General features: G+C 40.5%; 2 protein-coding genes across 2 annotated transcripts; one reads left to right on the top strand and one right to left on the bottom strand.

Annotated features, from left to right (window-relative positions):
* Positions 1 to 942: 942 nt before the first annotated feature.
* LOC119793833 lies at positions 943 to 13,554 on the bottom strand. Its single transcript, XM_038301105.1, has 6 exons — positions 13,245 to 13,554; positions 10,662 to 12,264; positions 8,702 to 8,864; positions 8,301 to 8,449; positions 5,717 to 6,192; positions 943 to 3,658 (listed from the first exon to the last, which is right to left on the bottom strand). Exons 1-6 carry the CDS (start codon positions 13,477 to 13,479, stop codon positions 2,043 to 2,045), a joined length of 4,242 nt encoding a protein of 1,413 aa, XP_038157033.1. The 5' UTR covers positions 13,480 to 13,554; the 3' UTR covers positions 943 to 2,042.
* LOC119793831 (RNA/RNP complex-1-interacting phosphatase-like) lies at positions 13,202 to 15,981 on the top strand. Its single transcript, XM_038301104.1, has 2 exons — positions 13,202 to 13,637; positions 14,620 to 15,981. The coding sequence occupies exon 2, from the start codon at positions 14,660 to 14,662 to the stop codon at positions 15,494 to 15,496; it is 837 nt and encodes a 278-aa protein (XP_038157032.1). The 5' UTR covers positions 13,202 to 13,637; positions 14,620 to 14,659; the 3' UTR covers positions 15,497 to 15,981.
* The last annotated feature ends 7,254 nt before the right edge of the window (positions 15,982 to 23,235 follow it).

Here is a 23,235-nt window from a genome sequence, read left to right on the forward strand (position 1 = left end):
CAGCGATCAGGGGGATAAAGATGACAATGGTTGGCTTTTAGGTAGCAGCTAATTTCTTGGTATTTCTCTAAAATCTATTAATTTTTTGAAATAACTGTTTTTCTCATACTTTGCCTTCATTACGACAGATTTGTGTAAAAAAAAAAACTTGAAAATGGGTTTCGTCTCTAATTCTGGAGAGAAACACACATAGATTTAAAGTCTCACATTTTGGAAGCCCAAAAATAATGGAAACTATCTGTAGAAGAAAAACAAACACTATTTCTCACAATGAAATAAACTTTTACTAAAACACAAGAAATCTGATTCACAATTATGAACTGGGCACGTCTGTCCATCTCACAAAGAATCCCAGACAGATTAGAGAAGCCAATAAAACAGAAAAAGACAAAAGCTTATCATACAATTAACATATTACAACCTCCCGTAGTGTCACAAAACATCACTCTTTTAGTTTAATCAAATTCAGAAGAACATGCTTCTGAACTGGTAAAGCCTATAAAACAGAAATGCATGTCTGCATGCAAAGATATGGAAAAACAAACAGTTGACGGCTTCTGTTCAGTAAAACCAGGCTAACTTGTGACCCATAATGTACATAATGATTAAAAGAAGGTAATGCGGACGGGCCCGTATGGGTAACAGAGAACAAGCATCATCCATAAACATCAGTGACGACGCTTCAATGCTCAGTCTAGCAATTGTTGGAAAAGGAAAAATATATATTTCAATGGAAACAAATATGTTTTAGCTATATTAGAACCAGCATCAGAAGTTTCATTAGCCTGTTTTAGTGTCTTATAACCACAGATAAATATGATGATCTTTGATCAGCGCCTTTAAAATAAAAGTAAAAGCCAAAACAAAACAAATAAAAACAGTGTTTATAATTATGTGAAAAAATAATCTTTTTTTCAAATTTCTTTTAACGACTAACAATCCACTGGATTCGTTGTAAACATAGGTGTAGTGAAGTGTGGAGACTCTCCCAGAAATAAAAACAATCCAAAGGAGAGAAAATGTCTGTAGTGTAAAAACAAAAACATCCAGGAGATAGAGCAAAATTTTTAAACTGATACCATCACAGAGACAAACCAGTAATAGATCTTAGCAGACCATAATTGACGTGTACGAGTATGATTGAACACATTCTATACTATTGTTAATCGCACTTCAGCTGATATGCAGGGAGGTAAATACTACTTTTGTTTTATTTTCATTGCAGTTGGCTCTTGCTTCTGCTTTTGTATGAATGCAGACATATTTAGTTTATGATTTAAAGGCATTGAGGCCGAGATTTTATGACATGCACATGTCCACACTGTTAAACGTTTCCTTACTGTGAGCAGATTATTAAAATTACTTTGAACCAACTGTCTGAGTGGGTGCATGGTCTACATCTCAGGTCAAATGGAGGTTTATTTATTATTATCACAAACTCTATGGGGAATTTAGGTGGAATTACTATGATGAGAACTCTAAATATGTATATGTAAATATCTAAGATACCTTGGTATTTCAGGTGGCGTTTATTCAGGATTCAGCAAATCTCTATTTAACATTAATCACCACAAAAAAGATGGATTTTAATCATCAGGATGCCTTATCTTTAGTCATTTTTAAGGAAAGCCTTTCTGCTTGATTCTAGAGGTGTACAGATCAGTTGGCAGAGTTCCCCAGATCGGCTCTGAGTGATACAGGTAAAGACTCTTTGATGCACAACCGTTGATGATCTGGTAATTCCTTCATTTTCAGAGCCAAAAACTTCTCACCCTATTATGGAACTGACATTTTTTCCATTTTTTAAGTTTGCACTTAGAAAAACTAAACTAATCAGTGAAGCGTTCAGATCAGCAGACCAGAAAACAAAGAAAAACAGAACTATGGATCCAAGGAGAAACCTGACTGCTGTATCCTTATAGACCATCTGCATCTGAACAAAAAGCAGAGCAGGTCTTTTCCTAATCCAACAATTTTTTCAGCAGTTCTAGAAACAGTTTGGAAAGAACATCCCTAAATGCAGAAAAGGGTTAGGTCCTGGTCTAAAGCTGGAAGTTCTCAGGAAAATAACTCTCCACCCTCTCTTCCTCTGCGTAGTCCACATTACCGCTGGCTTCATGCACTTTGATGTGACCGTTGAGCGACCGCCTGGCCTGGAAGCTCTTCCCGCAGATCCTGCATACGTACGGCCTCTCTCCCGTGTGGATAAGGATGTGTCTCTTCAGGTCCACATCCTGCATGAAGCCTTTCCCGCACACCTGGCACAGGAAACGCCTCTCCTTGTTGTGGAAGCGGATGTGGGTGTCCAGGCTGTTTTTCTGGGTGAAGCCCTTCCCGCAGATGCTGCATGAAAAGGCCCGCTCGCCTGTGTGGATCCTCATGTGCATTTTTAAGTTGCCAATCTGGTTGAAGGCCTTTTCGCAGAAGCTGCAGGTGAAGGGTTTCTCTCCCGTGTGGATTCTTAAGTGCATCAACAGCGCTGATCGACCTGGGAAGGATTTCCCGCAGGTTTCACAGGTTCTGGCAGCGACTCGATGGAAGCGCAGGTGAGTGTTGAGGCTGTCGATAGAGTCAAACTGGCTTCCACAAACCCCGCAGCAGCAGTTGGGGTCCTGCCCATGAGTCCCTGCGTGTCTGACTAACAGAATCTTCCGGTCAAAAGCCTCCCCACACACTTTGCAGTTGGACACCACTGAAGTGCGACCTTTATTGGTTTTAGGAATAATGTCCCCATGAGTGGTCGCCATGTGTTTACGCAGATCTTTCCGCTTGCTAAACGCCTGATTGCAAAGGCTGCAGGAGATGATCAGCTCTTCATTGTGCTCCTCCATGTGGCGCTCCAAGGATGTCAAGTGGCAGAAGGCCCGGGGGCACTTCTTACATTTGAAAGGCTTTTCTGCAGCGTGGACCAGCATGTGAGACACCAGGTTAGTCTTCTGTCTAAACATTTTGTCACATTTGGGGCATGCGTGTGGCTTTTCTCCAGTGTGGATGCGGAAGTGCAGCTCCTGCGCCCTGATGGAGGTGAATGTTTTCCCACAGATGGAGCATGTTTTGGTGTTCTGCTGGTGAGCCTGCAGGTGAGCCATCAGACTGTCAGCAGTATCTGAAAGCTCTCCACAGAAGCCGCAGCGGCACTCCGGGTTGCTGCTACACACCCTGAGAGCGTGCTGCAGCAGGAAGCCTTTTCCAGGACAAAGACGCCCGCAGACGTAACAGCTGAAACTCTCTGTAGGAGGTGCCCTCTTTCGTTTCTTCACTTCCCCTACAGGTTCAAGACCCAAAAGCTCTCTCTTTTTTTTCCCAAGAGATCCAAGAGGCCGACCTCGCTTCTTTTTCTCAACAGCTCCTACAGGCTGACTTCTTTCTTGTCTCCCAACAGATCCGAAATGCTGACCTCTCTTCTTTTTCCCACCTGACCCAAAGGGCCTTCCTCTTTTTCTTCTGCCTTCGGATCGGAGAGGCAGACTGTCCATCCAGTCGTCGTCCTCATCGGTGGTCTCAGAGGCTGGCTCGTGGTAGGATGGGGAAGAAGAGCGTGGTGATGACGGGCAGGAAGCGTCGCTGATGTTATGATCGGACTCAAAACGACTTAGGTTTGGTGGGTTGAACTGAGGTGGAAGGTCTGAGTCATCTAAGGTCACGATTTTTAGAAGGTCTGAAAAGAAAAAAGTCACACATGTGATCAGACTTTAAAGATCAAAGGAACAAACAGTTTTGAAGACTGACCTCCCCATCATACACATTTTCTAAACAGATATTTAAAATAATAGGAACACTCACTTCAGCATTGAAATACGAATCTACCACTGTGTAAAGATATATGAAAAATAAACAAACCAAGGTGGAGATATTTTAAATGATAGAAATCTATTTAGATTTATTAATCATACACACATTCACACACACACACACACACACACACACACACACACACACACACACACACACACACACACACACACACACACACACACACACACACACACACACACACACACACACATATATATACCGTGTATATATATATATACTCAAAAAAATTAAAGGAACACTTTGTAATCAGAGTATAGCATCAAGTTAATTAGACTTCTGGGATATTGATTTGGTCAGGTAAGTAGCAGAGGGGGTTGTTAATCAGTTTCAGCTGCTTTGGTGTTAATGAAAGTAACAACAGGTGCACTAGAGGGACAACAACGAAATGACCATCACACAGGAATGGTTTTACAGGTAGAGGCCACTGACTTTTTTTCCCCTCCTAATTTTTTCTGACTCCTTTTCACCAGTTTTGCATTTCGCTAGGGTGACTGTCACTACTGTTAACATGAGGCGCTACCTGGGCCCTACAGAGGTTGCACAGATAATCCAACACCTCCAGGATGGCACATCAATACGTGCCATTGCCAGAAGTTTTGCTGTGTCTCCCAGCACAATCTAAAGAGCATGGGGGAGATTCCAGGAGACAGGCAGTTACTCTAGGAGAGATGGACAGGGCCGCAGAAGGACTACAACCCATCAGCAGGACTGGTATCTGCTCCTTTGTGCAAGGAGGAGCAGGAGGAGCACTGCCAGAGCCCTACAAAATGACCTCCAGCAGGCCACTGGTGTTAATGTCTCTGACCAAACATCAGAAACAGACTTCACCAGGGTGACCTGAGGGCCCAACATCCTCTAGTAGGCCCTGTGCGTACTGCCCGGCACTGTGGAGCTGGATCGCCCTGTGCTTTTCATAGATGAGAGCAGGTTCACCCTGAGCACGTGTGACAGACGTGAAAGGGTCTGGAGAAGCCATGGAGAACGTTATGCTGCCTGTAACATCGTTCAGCATGACCGGTTTGGTGGTTGGTCAGTGATGGTCTGGGGAGGCATATCAATGGAGGGACGAACAGACCTATACCGGCTAGATAACGGCACCCTGACTGCCATTAGGTGTCAGGATGAAATCCCCACACCCATTGTCAGACCCTATGCTGGTGCAGTGAGTCCTGGGTTCCTCCTGGTGCACGACAATGCCTGGCCAGATGTGGCGAGAGCATGCAGGCAGTTCCTGGAGGATGAAGGAATTGATATCATTGTTTGGCCCCCACGCTCGCCTGACCTAAATCCAATAGAACACCTCTGGGATATTATGTTTATGGCCAGGTCTCCCTCGAAAAAGAGATTTTATCTTAAGGAACTTCCGGGTAAAATAAAGGTAAAAGAAATAAAAAGAAATAAAATGTTTCGATCCATCTGACACCGCCAGGTTGCACCTCAGACTGTCCAGGAGCTCAGTGATGCCCTGGTCCAGATCTGGGAGGAGATACCCCAGGACGCCATCCGTCATCTCATTAAGAGCATTCCCCGACATTGTCAGGCATGCATACAGGCACGCGGGGGCCATACAAATTACTGAATACCATTTTGAGTTGCTGCAATGAAGTTTCAGCAAAAGGGACTAGCCTGCTGCATATTTTTTTCACTGTAATTTTTTGGGTGTCTTTGAATTCAGCCCTCTGTAGGTTGATCATTTTCATTTCCATCAAATGATGTGGCATCCTTTGGTTCCTAACACATCCCCCAGTCCATATCAGTATAAATAAACAGCATGATTTTTTTTCCCCCATTGAGATCTGATGTGTTTTCAAAGTGTTCCTTTAATTTTTTTTGCAGAATGTGTGTGTGTGTATATATATATGATTATAGGTATAATTTAATTAATCCATGTTGTTCCTACCTCTGTTTTCAGTCTCCTCTTCTTCACTTTGATCTGACGGGCTTTTATTGTGAAGTTGACCGGAACTGGATAGGTAACCGCAGGCTGCAGGTGTCGCAGCGCCTTTAAAAAGCTGTGATTGCTCAGATCTGTTCAGTCTGACTTCAGGTTTCAGCAGAATGTCCAGCTGCTTCCTCTGGCGGCAGATCTCCTCCTCAGACCGCCGCAGTCTCTGCTCGTATTCGGCCAAAGTTTCCTTAAACAGAACGAAGATTTCCTCCGCCGCAGCTGTTAGCCGGGCGGTTAACAGGGCTCTCTGTGTCCGGAGTTTAGCAGCTTCCTTCCCGTGTTCTAGCTGCTGCAGGACGTCTTCAGCGGCGGCGCTGATTCGCTCGTGTACCGACATCCGCAGCAGCTGGAAGGAGCTCATTGCGCCGCAGTCTGAGTTCTCGGAGCCGCAGAAACCACAGAGAACCTCGGAACATGTAAACACAATCCTATGGAAAACGCTTCCGTTTAATAAATTCAAAGCATAGGAGTGAAACAGCGACCCCTGCTGGACCGGAAGAGTCCAGTATATATTTGAAAAATTATACACACACAAAAGCATTTCAACAAGCTGCAGTGGCCTAGCCAGTCTCCAGACATCAACCTTATAGAACATTTGTGTAGGGAGTTGAAGGTCCGTGTTGCCTAGTATGGAAGACCGTTTCCGCCACTCTATTAAAAAATAAAAATTATCTCATTATAATGAGATAGTGTCTAATTATAATAAGATAGTAACTCACATATAGTATCTCATTATAATGAGATAGTAACTCATATAGTATTTCATTATAATGAGATAGTAACTCAATATGAGATAATTTTTTTCTTTTTTTTTTTACAGTGGCGGAAACGGGCTTCCATAGGCTTCCATACGTAAGAGTGTTTGAGTCACTGAAAGAGAAATTGGAGGGAAGCTTTCCTAATATAGACCTTTTGAAAAGAGACAACATATTTTAAATTGATTAATAATTCAATGAATTAGTTGTCATTGCTATAAAAAAACAGTTCTATTTCAAACTTCAAATTCCAGAAATACAGAAAAATATATTGAAGAAAGATGCATGCATTTCTTTCTCACCTGGTGGATATTGAAAACCACATACATGTAAACCTGATAGACTATATATGCATTTATTGTTCTATCTGTATCTAAAAACATGACTTTGTTCTTTATTGTTTCTAGTCTATCAAAGAAGGTCCAAAGAGCCACTAGCGGTTCTAGAGCCGCAGGTTGCAGACCTGGTGGACCCTTTTGATGCAGAATCTTCTCTCACCAACCATAGTGCTTTTTTTTGTTTGCACTTTATAAGATATTCATATCAAGCAGCACCTTTTGTGAGGATGGACCAAAGATCTAATAGGAGGATGGATAAGGTGATAGAGTAACTGAAAGGAAATATTAAAATGATGGATGGGATTCATCTTTTTAAGATATCAAATAAAATCTGGAATGCCTTGTAATTTTTTTGAAGTGTTTATGATGGATTTATTGCGGAAACACTGTTTCAGGACTGCCTCGTTGAGTGTTTAGTCATCTGTCTGTGCGTTGCTCTTGTGTTTTTTGTACAGCTTGAGGCTTGTAGACCAATCTTTGGCCAACACCCTCTCCTGCTTGGTCACAGCGCTGAAGTCCAACCTCTTCAGGTGAGGCAACACCGAAACAACATGGTTCCTCAAAAACAGCAAAATGTGCACATTGGTAGACATTAGTTGCTTTTTTTTTTTAAAGATTTTTTTTAATCAATAATTCTGAGATACAACTACTTTTTTATTGTAATAATTTCTCCAATATGTTAGTTTACATAAAATAAAAGAAGCATAATAAAATAAGCATCTGATACCTACTCAGTTTGGCAAATTTGAGAATGCTAAATTTTGAAATACGTATTCCAACTTGGTTGAAAAGTGAACTACAAAAATCAGGTTTTCAGAGAGGACCATCAGAGATGACCTTTCGTCTATCTGTACAGGTCTGAGGTCGGCTAACGTCTCTGCAGACCCCACAGACCCTGGACACAAAAAGTTCAGACTTTTACTTTCATGTTCAGCCTTTCTACACCTGTTAACTGTTTGTATCTGGATAATTTATATTATCTATTAATTTCTTAATCAACTCCAAATTATTGAGGCCAGAAAGTTTCCTAACTATCAAGCAGGATTCTGGCTGAGCCACATCAGAATGGTGGTATAACCATTCCTCTGACGAAACATGCTGGCAAATTTAAAGATTGCTGTAAAGCTACTTTGACCAGGTGGTAGGATTATATCTTAGCTTTATTGTATATAGTAAAACTAAGATATAGCCTGCCCATGGATGCATTCTTGTTTGCCACCTTGCCTCTCTTTCTTGGTAACTCATGACTTTCTTGTCAAATCGCTCGACCAAGATAGACCAGGGGTTTTACTTTGCTGGAACTACGGAGACATTAAACCCCCCTAAACCTTCACCAGAGTTTGTATCTGAAACACCACTGTTGTTAAATGGGTATTAATTGTGTTATAACCATAATAATACATTCAAATAGAATTAAAATGGTTGACGGTTAAAGCAAATCACCTGTAGCCCTTGTGTTTATCAATAGCATTGCCATGCAGTGTCAGATTGTGCAGATGAGTCAGCTTGCTCAGCTTGTTCACTTCATTCAGGTAACGGATGTTGTTGCCATGAAGATACAAAATACGCAGTTCATTCAACTGACATAAAACCTGAAATGCACATACAGACACTGGTGTCAACTGCAAATATTATTTAAAGATGAAGAAATAAATAAAACAGTACATAAGGCTTAGAATTCGACAGTAAGTTGCTTATTTAAAATGAAAACAGATTGAATGTTGCAAAGACAGGTAAGAAACAAGTCGAGTCAAAAGAGGAACAGTGATTGAATCCGTAAAATGTTAATCCTGCTTAGCAAATGAGCAAATAATGAAAAAGCATTAACTGAAACCGAGTCTTACATCATCGATTCCGGTCATTTTGTTGAAGGACAAGTCGAGCCAGCCCAGCATGGATGGCTCTACCAGGAAGTGGTTCAGCGTGAATTCAAGGTCACTCAGGTCCTTGATGTTGTTGTAGTTGAGACGTAGAGCACGAGTCCGGTACTTGTTGTGCGAGTCGGTCCTTAAAGGACGCAGGCCCGGGCGGGGGTCCCTCCACGTCGCTTCTAAACAACAACCAGTCAGTCCAAATATCCAGGAAGTTTTTTTTTTTATCATCTTTTTGCCGATAAACTCATTGCTAAGCTTTGCAATATATATATACAAGCACACAAAATCATTAATGCAGCAAAGTTCCTTGAATGAAAACAGTAACAAGAAATTACCTGTGACCGTGAATAAGCCTTTGAAAGACAGATCTACAGGAGGGCCATACTCCATGTTTAGGTCCTAAAGTTACTTTAGAAACATGAATTCCGCAAATTTGAATAAATACAAGAATTTAAAAAGATCGTTTCCATGACACAAATACTCTTAAATCAGCTCTGACAACAGTTTAGCCATGGTGAAGAAGATCTACCTAGAGCCAAATTATTATTTTTTCTGTTTTTGGAGCTGATGGCCTATTATTAAGTCTTTATCCGCTAACTGCCTCCAACAACTGCTTCAGAAACAGTCTGACTTCATGATGTGTTCAGTGTCTGGGCTCAGCGTGGCCTCTAAGAGCACTGAAATGCTACCAGAGAGAAACTCCTATAAACCGTCCCTAAAAGATCAAGTTACTAACGCTCCTGTAGAAAATATAAAAAGCTTTCCATGGGAGGAGATTACTGATAAAACATCCTTTCATTTTCTTAAAGAACAGAATTAAACTTTCAACTGTCACAAGTAAAAAGCAACGAAATGAATTCTGGATTTAACCCATCCCCTTGGAGCAGTGGGCAGCCATTTTGCTGTGCCCTGTGAGCAGTGTGGGGTTAAAGTTGTAGGGAAGGGGCTGTTCCATTTCCGAATTCTCCCGAGCGGGGCCCGACTTTACATGAGTGAATAAAGGGTCTTGCTCAGGGACCCAGTGTTGCAGTCTGTGGGAGTGGGGCTTGAACTTAGAACCTCTGGATTCCAAGCGCTAAGCCCCATCCACTAGGCCACAATTTCCCTACAGCAGCTACATCTAGTCTAACCTCACGTTTTGCTGCACATTTAGGTTTTAAAACCAGACAATGTCCTGCTGTATATTATTTTTGACATATCTGCTCCCCCGTTTGCTGATTTGTTCTTATCTGATGGCATTGTGGTTTCACATACGATTTGCCTTCCATATCTGAATCAAAGTCACACAGATTGGTTGATAGCGTGACTCCTGAACATTTGCCATATAAGGTATTGTATTTTTCAGGTTTTCTGTATTGCAACCTCATCTTAGAAAGTTTTTTTAATTGTAGTAGTTTGATAAAGTACATTTTCACTCAGGCAAAACTTATTACACTTATTATTTTATGTGACAAATGGCTGCTTGGGTTGTAATTAAGCCAGAGCAGCGAAAGCACAGCAACCTTTTAGATGGTTAGCAACCGTCTGAAAGCTAAATATTTCAATAAAGCAAGAATTAAAAAGCTATAAAATGTTTCTGTTACTGTAAGAAAATGGAATCGGAGAGATTAATGCTGAAGCTTTTCTAAACTTCCCAGTTTTAGGTCAGAAACATTTTCTGAACTTTTTTTAAGAAATAAATTATTATAAACCGTTTTGAAAGCTTTGCATTTCTTTAGAAGCAGCAATTAGATGCTGAAGTAGGTTAAAAGATTCAATCTAGCTGCTTTAATTGACTGAAGAACTTGAAGTGGAGCAAATTGGCCATTTTAGAAAGCACAGGAAGCAGGCTGCTATTTGAGATCAGGATTGCAGTTTTGTACTTTTTTTCCCCAGATAAACTTCCTGTCAGCCTGGTGTGACTGTCCACCTGCCTCATCATGCAGCTCACAGCAGAAGCAACTGGGGTTGGACCTCCTCCTCTGGCTGCTGCTTTGGTTCTGTCACAGCTGGGTTCTTGGCGGCTCGTTCTCCTGCGTGGACCTTCTTGTGGGACTCCAGTGAGCGTTTTTCCTGGTAGCCCTTTCCACACACCTGGCACCTAAAGGGTTTCTCACCGGTGTGTGTCAGCATGTGCCTCTTCAGGTCGATCTTCTGCACAAAGCCCTTTTCGCAGACCTGGCAGTCAAACGCCTTTTCCTTCTTGTGGAACCGCTCGTGTGTCTCCAGCGAGATCTTCTGGCGAAAGGTTTTTCCGCACAGGCTGCATATGAACGGCTTCTCGCCCGTGTGGATCCTCATGTGGGAGTCCAGGTTGCCGATCTGCCTGAACGTCTTGCCACAGACCTTACAGGGGAAAGGCTTCTCCCCTGTGTGGATCCTCTTGTGAACGTCCAAATGTTGGCTCATGGTGAACTTCTTGCCGCAGATTTCACAGGGATAAATTCTGGGCTTCCCCCCCGTGTGGCTCTTGATGTGTCTCTTAAGGACGGTGTTTTCAATAAAAGTCTTCCCACAGAACTCGCAGATGTACGGCCTCTCGCCCGCGTGCAGCTTTAGGTGTCGCTCCAAAGAGCTTTTCCTTGGGAAATCCTTGCAGCAGTCTTTGCACCTGAATGGCTTTTGACCAGTGTGTGTCCTCATGTGGATCTCCATGTCCCTAAAGTTGTCTCCACAAATCTCGCAGACCTTCTTTATTTCTCTGTGATCCTGGATGTGGAGCTGCAGGCTCTCTGAGGACTCGGCCCGCTCTCCACAGGCGCCACAAAGGAAGTCTGGGTGGTTCAGATGTGTCTCAGTGTGCCGCAGTAGGTTCCCTTTGTTGTGAAATGCATTTCCACAGACTTTGCAGCAGTGTGTAGGAGTCAGACTTGGTTTTCTGCGTTTGCTCCTCTCGGTTCGCTGGTTGTGGTTTTGAGCATGCCGCCTCAGCTCCGACCTTGTTAGGAAGCCTCTTCCACAGTCTTTGCAGCTGAATGCCATCTGTTCACTGCTGGCCATCGTGTCTTGCTCTAATGGAACCTTGTGAACTGGATCTTCAGAGGACTTTTCTTCCATATGACTTTGCAGGTGAGTCACCATGATTTCCTTCTGACTGAAGCCTTTGTCACAGAGGTGACAGGTATATGATTTCTCACCAGTGTGCTGCCTAATGTGCGTCTCCTTTGCTCTGATTGTCGGGAACTTCTTATCACAGATGTCACAGACCTTGCAGGTGGTGCGGTGAGTTTGAAGATGCTGCTTTAGCTCGTCACTGGACTCCAAGGTTTCCGCGCACACGCCGCATCGACGCTCGTCTTCCTTTGTGTGTTTCTCCACATGTTTGATCAAAAAGCCTTTTGTGTCGAAGGATTTACTGCAGACCCTGCAGCTGTGAGATGTTTCATCCACTGCGATGGCATCGCCCCCCTCCTCCTCTGCTGTGTCATTGTCTGGAGAAGTTGCTTGCTGGTCAATCTTGGAGGCAATCTGCAGACTAGAAGTGGAACCTGGCAGCTTCTCCTCCCCTGAGATGCCAAAAGATTGACCCCTAACTCCAACAGAGAGATGCAATTCTGCAAAAACACAAACAAAAAACAAACAATGATAATACTACCCGTCATAAAGTGCAAGAAACCTTTTGCATTTAGTCAGTGGTGACGATTTTAAATGCCTTTTTCAGAATTTTTTCCCCCCCTCAATTTCTTGTGTAATCTAAAATAATAAACCAAGATAAGGAATGGAGTGTGGGGAAAATTTTATTTTACAATATATTGCAGATTTTGACTGCCTGATATATCTATCTTTAAGCTCCTATTATTGATTTTTCCCTAAAGCAGTGATTCCCAACCCCTAGTGGTCTGTGAGTGCATTGCAAGGGGTACATCAAAAATATAAAATGTTTTAGGTAGTTAAAAGAAATAGGGCTGCTTTTCTTAATGAGACCCAACTGAAAAATGAATCAAGCTTTTATCAACCAAAGAGTACGTTTTTCTTATATGTTTGAGTTCGCCTTGAGCTGTGACCCACATCAAAACTAAGCAGAGGAACAGACTGGTAAAAGCTGTTTTTCACACTGAGCTATCGGAGCTCATCAAAGCTCAAATGTCTTGTAGAAAACAAAGTAATTAAGTCAGTCATGCAGCTGCAGAACAAATAGTTACAGCTATGAAGCCCATGAAAGATGCAACTGTCGTCATGAAATGAGAGAAACTCCAACATTGTCTTCAGTTGCACCAATCCATGCCCATCTGATTGAAAGACTTCAAGAGAGCCCAGGTGACTAACATTTCAATTAGTGGAAATAATTGGAAGGGGGATAATATATAAAAAAAATCTAATCAGCAAAATTTTTGCGACCCCCATGAAGTACCTTTGTGGGCCCCCTAGGGGTCGCGGACCCCCTGTTGAAGACCCAAATCAAATAGAAACGGTGGCTCTCCATTTGACTTGATCTAAGCTGCTTTGCAAAGAAAGTTTCCATTTTCTAAATGATCACAGCTGGTAGATATAAACACGCAGCCACAATTACAGCACACCGTGTGAGCTTACGGACCTTGTCGCTCCTCTCCACGGCCTCCTCTCCCTCTCTCGGCCGCTCTGTTCACTTCAAAGGCGGAGAGGATCAGCTCCACGGCCGCTGCGACCCGCTCCATCAGCAGCCCCCGCAGCTCCTCCACCTCCGCCTGGCGGCGCTCCTCCAGCAGCCCCAAGATCCCGGAGGCTAATGCCGCCAGCTGCTGCTCTATGGAGACCTTCAGGCTGTTGCTCACTAGCCGCTTTTTTGACATTTTTTAAGAAGATTTCCAGCTGAACCAAAGAGCAAAATGTAAACAGAAGGATGAACTTCCGGGACAGAGTGAACGTCATTTCCGGGGAAAAGCGGAAACGTGTGGTTGAATTGCTGGCTACTCAGTTTAGGCTACCTTCCAAAACAAAGCGAAATTAAGTGAGTATATCACAAGATTTTAATATATTACATTGCTATTCGTCAATTATTTAAACGCCATGTTTGATGCCTCGTTGCTTCGGCGAGTTGGACACATTTACCAAACTCCCATAGAAAATCCTAATAATGCTTAAACCAAATCATGTGACGAGTTAAATACATTTAAATATATGATTTTTTTTGTTTCTTTTTTATTATTATCTTCTGCTAAGTTCGGCAAATGATTGACGTTTTAGTTAATGCAAATATGGACACTATAAGGACAATTACAGGGTTTTTATTGTCCTAACAATAATAATAATAACTTTTGTTAGTTATAAATATTGATAATAATAATGATAATAATAAATGAAAGCGGGAAATACACATTCCAACAGACTGTTTTGTTGATAAAAATGTTATTCTTTCTCAGGTGAGTTAGATTAAACTGGTGTTTGATCTCATCCTGGTATTTATTTATTGTCCATGTCAGACAGGTTGTGTCCAGGTGGTTTCATTTCACTGGATTTGATATTACTATATTTGCAATGATTTGTGTTTACGTTCTGAAAAAATGTTTTTTGTTTACATTTGTTGTTAGAAATTATTGATCATTGGAGGATTTTGATCTTCTTTTTGGCTGCATCCAACACAAGCAAATAGTTTTTTCTCCATTACTAGGAGACAAAAGTGTCAAAAGTGAAAGAGATTTATTGATCGATTAAATTTCTATTTGATACCCTGTGCAATAACCTGTTTCTCTATATCTGACACATAGTGCATGACTATATATATAAATATCCATGTGCAATAATCCTGTTTAATAATCCTGCTATAAATCCTTTAAATAATAAGTTGTATAACTTATCTCTTACAACTTAATTCAGACTATTCACTATTCATGTTTAAGAGTCATGAATATGGTGGGGGAAGCTTTGGCTGTTGGTTAATGCTGAAATTGCTGCTTTCGGGTTCTTATGCCACTTTCTGTTCTGTGTTTTAGCGCTGCTTCAAGAATCAACTGACACCTCGAAGCAGCCTATATGGCTCAACAGAAGAAAAAGAAGAATCACAAAAAGGGCATACCTGATCGGTGGCTGGACTACTGCCCTGTAGGGCGGAGGATACCAGGAACTAGATTTATTGCCTTCAAGGTTCCTTTAAAACCATCCTTAAATTGTCAAGTTCCAGATTCTCAGTCTTTCAGTCTGTGGGACCTCTTGGACTCTGTGGGACGGCAAAACCAAGAGCTGGGTCTGATCGTGGATCTCACCTTTACCACGAGGTACTACTCGGTGGAAGACGTCCCACAGTCCTGCTCCTACATCAAGATCTTCACAGAGGGTCACAGAGTTCCCTCTGATTCTACCATCCTCGACTTTAAGCGGGCGGTGAAGCAGTTCCTGAATGAGAACCAAAACAACAACAAGTTAATCGGAGTCCACTGCACTCACGGCCTGAACCGTACGGGATACCTGATTTGCAGATACCTGATCGATGTGGACGGGGTTGATCCTGAAGCGGCTCTGGAGCTCTTCAATAGCAGCAGAGGTCACTGCATTGAGAGGAAGAACTACATCCATGATCTCAAGAAGGTCGCCAAGAGAAGCAATGAAGGCATCGACAAGCCAGACAAAAGTCCTATCGGCGGGCTCGCTGTGGAGAACAGACCACTGACGAACATAAAGCAGGAGAAGGCGGAGATTAATACCGCAGCACAGGACGCCGAAGCCTCTGCTGATGACTCAGCAGAAAATAAACAACCCAATGAGAAGGAAGCGCCCCAAAAACGAACCAAAAGCAGAGGAAGACGTCGGCCAAAAAAGGGAGAAAAGAAGTCTTTGGATGGATGTACCCAAGATGCGCTGCCTACCACCTGAGCAGAGCAGAAGATAAAACAGAGAGTTTATAAAACTGAGCTCAAGTTAATTCAGCCAAGAAGACAGAAACAAAAGTACATTTTATTTTTATTTTTTTACCATTTCTTTGCCAGCATTTGCTTCCTGCCTAAATAATAATAAAATTTAAAGAAATCTTTACCTAATATATTGAAAGGCTGAATGTTATGATTTTATCTGCTTATTTCTAATGTATCATTTACTCTTAGTTTAGACCCCGAGCAGCACGTCGGCTCACAGGACGAATTATTTTCAGCACAAGGTGACTTTCTTTGACAGGAAAAAAGTAAACTTATGTGTTCTGTTTTAATGAATGAATTAACAAATATTTTTTTAGTCGGAGGTTTCAGATAATTTTTTTGATACAAAATATTTTTAATATAATTCAGCCAGTTTATATTTAAAGAAGCTCAATATTGGTTGTGTTTTAAAAGATCAATAAAGTTTGTTTGGTTATTGAAATTAAATGTTTCTGGTTTTATTAAAAAATATTGGCTACTGTGTGATTAAAAGGTTCAGAACTACAGTTATTCAGACTTAAAAGATGTTTATATCAAAAGAAACCACACATTCATCCACCTTTGCCTGCTTATTCTGTCAGGGTTGCGGTGGGTCGGTGCCTTTCCCCGTCAGTCTAAGGGTGAGAGGCAGGTGCACCCTGGACAGGTCGCCAGTCTGTCGCAGGGCAACACAGAGACATAGGAAGACGTACAACAATGCACACACACTCACACCTAAGGACTAAAAGAAACCAGAATTTCTAACTCAAAGATCTCGTTTTCTTTAATTTTTCAAAGGCTGAAATTTTGCTTCTCACAGCTGAAGCTCTGATCAGAGACATTTTGCTTCAGCTGAATTAATAATGGAGCGAATTATTAATGGAGTCTAAATGCTGCACTCAGAGTTAGGAACTACCAAGTGTTCCTCTAGGTTCATGTAAAGTTTAGCTGACCTATCGCTCAGGTGGAACCTTACATGACGTCTGCTAGAAAGACGTAAATACAAATATTAAAGCATGTTTGGCTCCCTCCTCAATCTAGATAATGTATTTATTTTATTGCCAAGATCTTTAACCTAATGCATTTTTTTCTCATCTGTGATCTAAAATGAGACTTTTTGTTAATAGAGGTTCTAAGAAAACTCCCTGTCACCATATTGGTTTAAGACTCAGCATGTTTTTTAGTTTGTTTTAAATTTCTTGGGTCTATCCTTTGCTCATAGGGGTCCGATGCCCAGATCCACTTGTCAGAGGCCCCAGAATTAAACAAACTGTTTCATTAGCGGATGACTAATGGAAAAAGGCCTTTGATGTTCTCCACAGAAACAGCTTATTAAATGATTATGAACAATGATGACAATGATTGATGTCCATGACTTTGCTACTTATGTGTTCTTAAGTTTCTTTAGATCAGGGCTTAATCTGTTGATGTTTGCCATTTAGGAGTCTACTTCGCGCTGTCAGGCAAGTTCTAGTTGGAAGATTTCCAGACTCGGCAGGTCTGGCAGTAATTCACTGAGTAAAAAAAAACCTAATAATTCACAGCTGAGTAAATGAACTGTCATTAGATTTATTAAATACGGCAATATTGGTTCGGATGATTTTTTTTAAATTTATTTAACTCAAAATAAGAAAAATGTTATAATCATCGCAACATTTGTTTTAGGATCTCAATATTTTTTTTTAACAGCACTGTATTTGATAACTTACTGAAGTCTGAAAAAGATAAAAATGTGCCTCAATAGCCCTAAAAAAGTATCTGTTAAGGGGTTTTAATGCAGAACCAAATTTCCACTGCATCAAGCTGACTTCAAATAGACATTTTAATTTTTTTTTTCATAAAAAAATAGATAAAAAACTGTTGTTAGATTTTACATAAAGGACAAGGACAATTTCTGAATGGAAAGAAAAATTGGGTCATCTTAGCTCCTGGAGAAACAGCAGCAATGATCCTTTCCTACGGAAACGTACGTCAGTTTTCTGGCCATTAAAGTCAGGGAAATTTTGCTAACATCCATCTAATAAAGTCTTAAAGCTTCTCTTGATATCACTACTCTTGCTTGAGTAAATTTTCTGGATACTCCATCCACTGTGAGTGACTTTACTTACTTTTACTATTTACTTAATGAAAACAAGCTTGTTTTAAACTAATTTGCACCACTGAGAGACAAACTTTCTTATTTTTCATAATGCACTAGAAAAAAAATTATAAGCAACTTTATTCATAAGAAAAGAGCACAGCTTTTTCAGGGCTCTGCAATGTGGCGTTTGTGGCTGATTTACAATACTTGCCCTAGATTCTGTGTGTGTTTGTGCGTGTGTAATTCATGTGTTATTCCCCCCCTTAAAATTAATCACTGGTTTCTCCTAACCTCACAGCAATCTACCCACTACCTGCAGCTCAATTCACCCACAGACACCCGTAATTCCTAGACCGGACAGCAGCCGAGATTTTTCCAAGGTTAGGCTTTATTAAAAGTTAATAATCAGTCAGGTTGACTACAGCTACCTACAGTATATATGAGGGATAGAATACTGATCCACTGTCCACTATCTATTTGAACCCCAGTCGGCCTCACATGATGGCCGCTTGCTCTAAGCCATGTTCTGTTGGAGGATTCTTTCTGTTAAGAGGGAGTTTTCCTCTCCACTGTCGCAACAAGCATGCGTTTTGTGAGGCAGGGATATTATTTTCGGAGTCTGATCAGGAAATGGACTAGTTGATTCGTAAGATCAGGACCTTATTGCAGCAGGGAGTTTAAGGGAGTCACCTGTAATGTGGCCCCACAGTCAAACACAACCTTAAGTTTTTGTTTTTTTAGGTGATAAAAGAGTTGTTGATGGTGAGCTGACGGTGGGACACTTTACCCCGGACCAGCTCAGTTGCTGGGCCTCTCTCGTTCCCGATCTATGGTTGGTGTCTACACTTACCCGGGGTTTCACCCAACAGTTCCGCCGCCGCCTTCATGTTCCTGGTCGAGTCAGGATGAAGGTGATCCATGACGAGATAAAGGCTCAGACTCTGAGCCAAGACATAGATGCCTTGCTGGCCAAGGGTGCTATATTGCCTGTCGACCCCCTACGGGTTCCAGGGGGAGTTTACTCAAGGTATTTTTTATTCCCAAAAAAGACTCTCTGACTCTGCCTGATTTTGGACCTGATAAGTGTGAATGTTTTCTTGAAGACGTCCCCCTTCCACATGTTGAGCATAAGGGATGTGCTTCAGACAATCTCCCCAGGCGGCTGGTTCACCTTGGTTGACTTGAGGGGCACATACTTTCATGTCCCCATTGCACCACATCATTGGCAGTTTTGCCGTTTTGCATTTCAGGGCAAGTATTTTCAATTTAGAGTTCTTTCATTTGGTCCCTCTCTGTCCCCACGTGTCAGATCCAAGAAATGTAACATGAAAGATGTAAGACCACATACGCAACATTTTGGTGTCAGTACCAGTACCAACATCTTTTTTTATCCTTTTTGGTACCTTTTTTCAAATAAAAAGAGAGAACACACACAAAATTTACCGACTATTTTAATAAAAGAGAAATCCTGAAACAATAGCACGCAAATCAGCAAATAAAACAAATACAAGCTTTTCTAATGCATGCATTTTTTAATATAAACAAATTAAATCTTAAATGATTCAAAGCACTAACATTTTCTTAGTGCACTCAAACTACTTTAGAACAGTGAGTGAAGTGCATGGAGCTTGTGTAGTTCTGACATAACGTGATCAGCTTAAACTAATGACACAGGAGAGCAATTTAAAGCAGAGAAAAGACTGCTCTCTGTATTTAAGCAGAGATTTATTTTAGTTTTAGATTAAAATCCTGCAAGATCAACTTTGCGCATATGGAAACGCAGTGGAATGGCTCTCTCTTCTCTCAGTAAAGAAGCTGCAGGCTGAAGCCAATGTCTTCAGTCATGATTTCATTAATTGTGTCGATAATCAGTGACATTAGTTACCGACCATTGTTACAAAGTATAGTTAGTTAGCTAGTATGACATGAATGTATTCAGTTCTACATACAGATACAGAAAGAGTTTTGGTTCATTAGTCCCTAATTGTTCATATATCATTATCTGCTTAGTGATATTAGAGAATAGGGATCTGTCTAACAGTTTTCACAACCTAACCCATGCACACTTTGTAGAGAGCACTGCTGCTCAGAATGACCTTAAAATGCGGACTTATTTTTACGACCAGAACCTACCTTCACCTTCCAGTGATTGATGAGGTCTGCAGAATCTAGAAGGATGCATTTAACTTGAGTGACTTGTTTTCTCTTTTATGTAATTGGCATAAAAAGAAGTAAATGCTATCATTTAGATCAGGTATTCTCATTATTTTACAATTGAGTCGTACAGTGATGGCTGTGCTTGTATGCATGCAGTGGTTTACGAAAACAGCTTATAAATGGATCTTTTTTACTGACTCAGATGGAGGCTTTTCACCAAACATACCAGCAGGGAGCAGCACCAGACCTGTTTCTCTGAACAAAGAAAAGCAGAAGTGTGAGTAATACAATTAACACAAGCTCATTATTTTTCTTATTCTTACTCCCGTGTGTTTTAAAATAGTTTTACATCACATTCCTTCCCTTTTTCCCCTTAAAGGTTGTGTTTGCCAAGGGTGACAGGTGTTTCATATTGCAGGTAATCCATTTATAATTTTCTTAAACACAAAGCACATAACAATGCTGAATACAAGACCTCCACACCAGATGAATTAAGACATAAGGGAAATACATTAGGATGTTTGTTGCCATTAATTTTTAATGTCTCCCAATTTCTCCCAATTTATGCCTTGATGATTGGAATGATTATCGTTTAATATGTTTTGTTTTGCCTATCTTACATTTTACAGTTGTCAGCATGCATGCTCTCTGAGATCCTCAGGTAAGTTGTACTACTGGAAGGAGATCAGGCATACCTAACACTTGCTCTGGTATGCACCACCTTCAGAGACATCGTGTCCGCTCTAGGTTTCAGTAGTTCGGCACATTTTCAGTGCTGTAATAAAGGTTACAGTGGTATTGTTTAATCATATTTTTACCAGCTCTATGGAAATGTTCGCTGTTGCTGTATAATATGTTTTTACAGGTGTTGCTAATTGGGGCAGGTTTTCTGCACTATACACAGCATTGAGAACGGCCATGGATGCAGAAATCTGTACAAAAACAACACACACCTGGTATATATATTTTAAAATATATAGTCTTTAGTGTATATTGTTCCAAACTGTATTTTTGTAAATAGTAATTTACCGGATACGTAGTGTAATGGCCATTGGTCAAAGCAATTTTTCTTTTTTGTTATTTCATTTTGTAAGAAAGTTTCCTACAGGATATGTTGGGAAAGGAAAAAGGGAAATGTTGCAAGGTATTTACTCTGAAGATCCGAATTCTGGATACTGCAATGATTTCTTCAGCCAAATGCAATACTGTAGTTAAACATAAGTTAGGTACCTGGACTAGACTGAACTGACTCACTGAAGTTTAAGGTCTAAAAAATAAAGTATCTGAGTCCTGTTATTTATTAAAAAATCTTTGTATTTGTGAGATTCTTTAAACCAATCCCTCTGAGCGGGGATGCTGTTTTGCATGTGAACTTATTCAAAATGTGACTTGGGTGTTTACTTAACAACTTTTTATTTAAAAAATTGCCCAAAATACCTTTAAGATAAATCAAATTATGGTAATTTATGTTTTACTTTTTTCTTGAAGATACAGTTATTTATTTTTTGTATAACTTTTTACAAATGTTGAACAGGGTATGGACATATCAGATACTAGTGTAATCGAGATGTAACATAGAAATATGGCACATATGGTTATCTTGCAGCGAGACTTCTGACTTATAAAGTGTGGTTTTTTTTTTTAGAACTTTTTATTTAACCATTCTAATAATTTTATATAACATTTCCTGCCAGAAACTCAAGTAGTAGACATCACGGCAAACACAAAATACCAAAAATATTCACAATTATGAAGCTCTAGCAGAAGTTCAATTGAAGAAACTCTGGCTTACCTCCATCCAATCAGAAGCTGATCCGTCTCTGAAGCGAGCCAATCAGCTTCAAACTACTCCACCACGAAGCCCAATCAGCGTCCTGCTTTCACTTTATAAACTCTTCAAATCCTCATCCCAGTCCCGCTATCCTGCAATCGCAATGTCGGATTTCGATTCAGATGACAATTCACCCACCTCCATCCTAGTGGCGGCTGGTGAAAAATATTTTTGGTGGGGCTGATATAGCCTAGTGTATGTCTCCAACTAATCCGGAATAGGAATTCAAATAAACAATTGCACAATACATACAATTTAACAGTAATGATTTAATTTACTATATAATAACAGTAACAGTGATGATTTGGGTCATTGTGACGGGGTTCTTTGGCCTCCAAGAATCCAGGCTCAGTGGGGTTACCGGTGTTGGTGATTTATTGTGCTGGAAAACTCAAAACAGGGTGCAAAAGAAACTAAACTTATACAAGATACTCTGGGCCTCAGCCTCCCTCCAGTTACCAGCAATGTAACAAAGAAATAGAAAACAGAAATGGCCGCTCTTCTTCCCACAGCCCTCATTAAATAGTTTAAGCCCCTACAGGCTCTCTTATTTCTGATTTCTTCTCATAAATCAGTTTTGTCCATATATTACCTCCACAAACAATTGATGTACAAAAACAAATAATTTTTACAACTTAATTCTTTTACACAGATTCATTGACTTATTCAATTAAACCAAACTGGGTATGAGAACCCAGAAAAGACGCCGCCAGACTGAAGATGACAAGTCCCCGTAGCGTAAACACGTACACACACACACACACACACACACACACACACACACACACACACACACACACACACACACACACACACACACACACACACACACACACACACACACACACCTTACCAGCAGGGGACTCTTAGCTGGTGCAGAACAACACAAGTCACCACCGAGATGGAGTGACATACACACTCAAGATAAACTAGTTTTTAGTCAAGAGTTTTACACTGAAATATGTTTGACAAGAAGCTGAATGATTTTTGTTGATAAACTCTTATATTTTAAATGGAAGTTGTGGTGAGTTTATTGTATGTATGTGCAGAATTAACTGTTTGACCATTTGATTTGAACATGATTTCCACCTTCATGTGTTGTTGCAACACACAACCAGTAGAGTGTGTTTGTTCATATATATATATATATATATATATATATATATATATATATATATATATATATATATATATATATATATATATATATATATATATATATATATATATATATATATATATTTATATTAACTACAGAGTAATGTCAATGTTATTTGCCAGATGATAATGTTGTAATACTTTCATAGTTTCACATAGTTTAGATGGAAATGTAAAAACCTTGCAACATTTGAATTTGGTAAAATTTTACTCTTTTGAACATTTGGCTCTGCAGGTAAAGACCCCGGTATAAACTATATTTCTAAATGTTTACAGGCCTCCTAAGTCCACATCAAACTTTTTACATTATTTTAGTGACCTCCTGTCTGTGATATGCGTTGATTATGACCGTTTAATTATAGTGGGAGACTAACTTTCACGTTGACAACCCTGAAGACAGAAGTGCAAAAGAACTGTGTGACACACTTAGAAACTCAACATGTTAAACAACCAACGCACAAACAGGGACATATTTTAGACTTGATCATCACTAAAG

Source organism: Cyprinodon tularosa, unplaced genomic scaffold (assembly GCF_016077235.1).
Source record: "Cyprinodon tularosa strain WSP-4 unplaced genomic scaffold, ASM1607723v1 ctg460, whole genome shotgun sequence".
Lineage (NCBI taxonomy): Eukaryota > Metazoa > Chordata > Actinopteri > Cyprinodontiformes > Cyprinodontidae > Cyprinodon > Cyprinodon tularosa.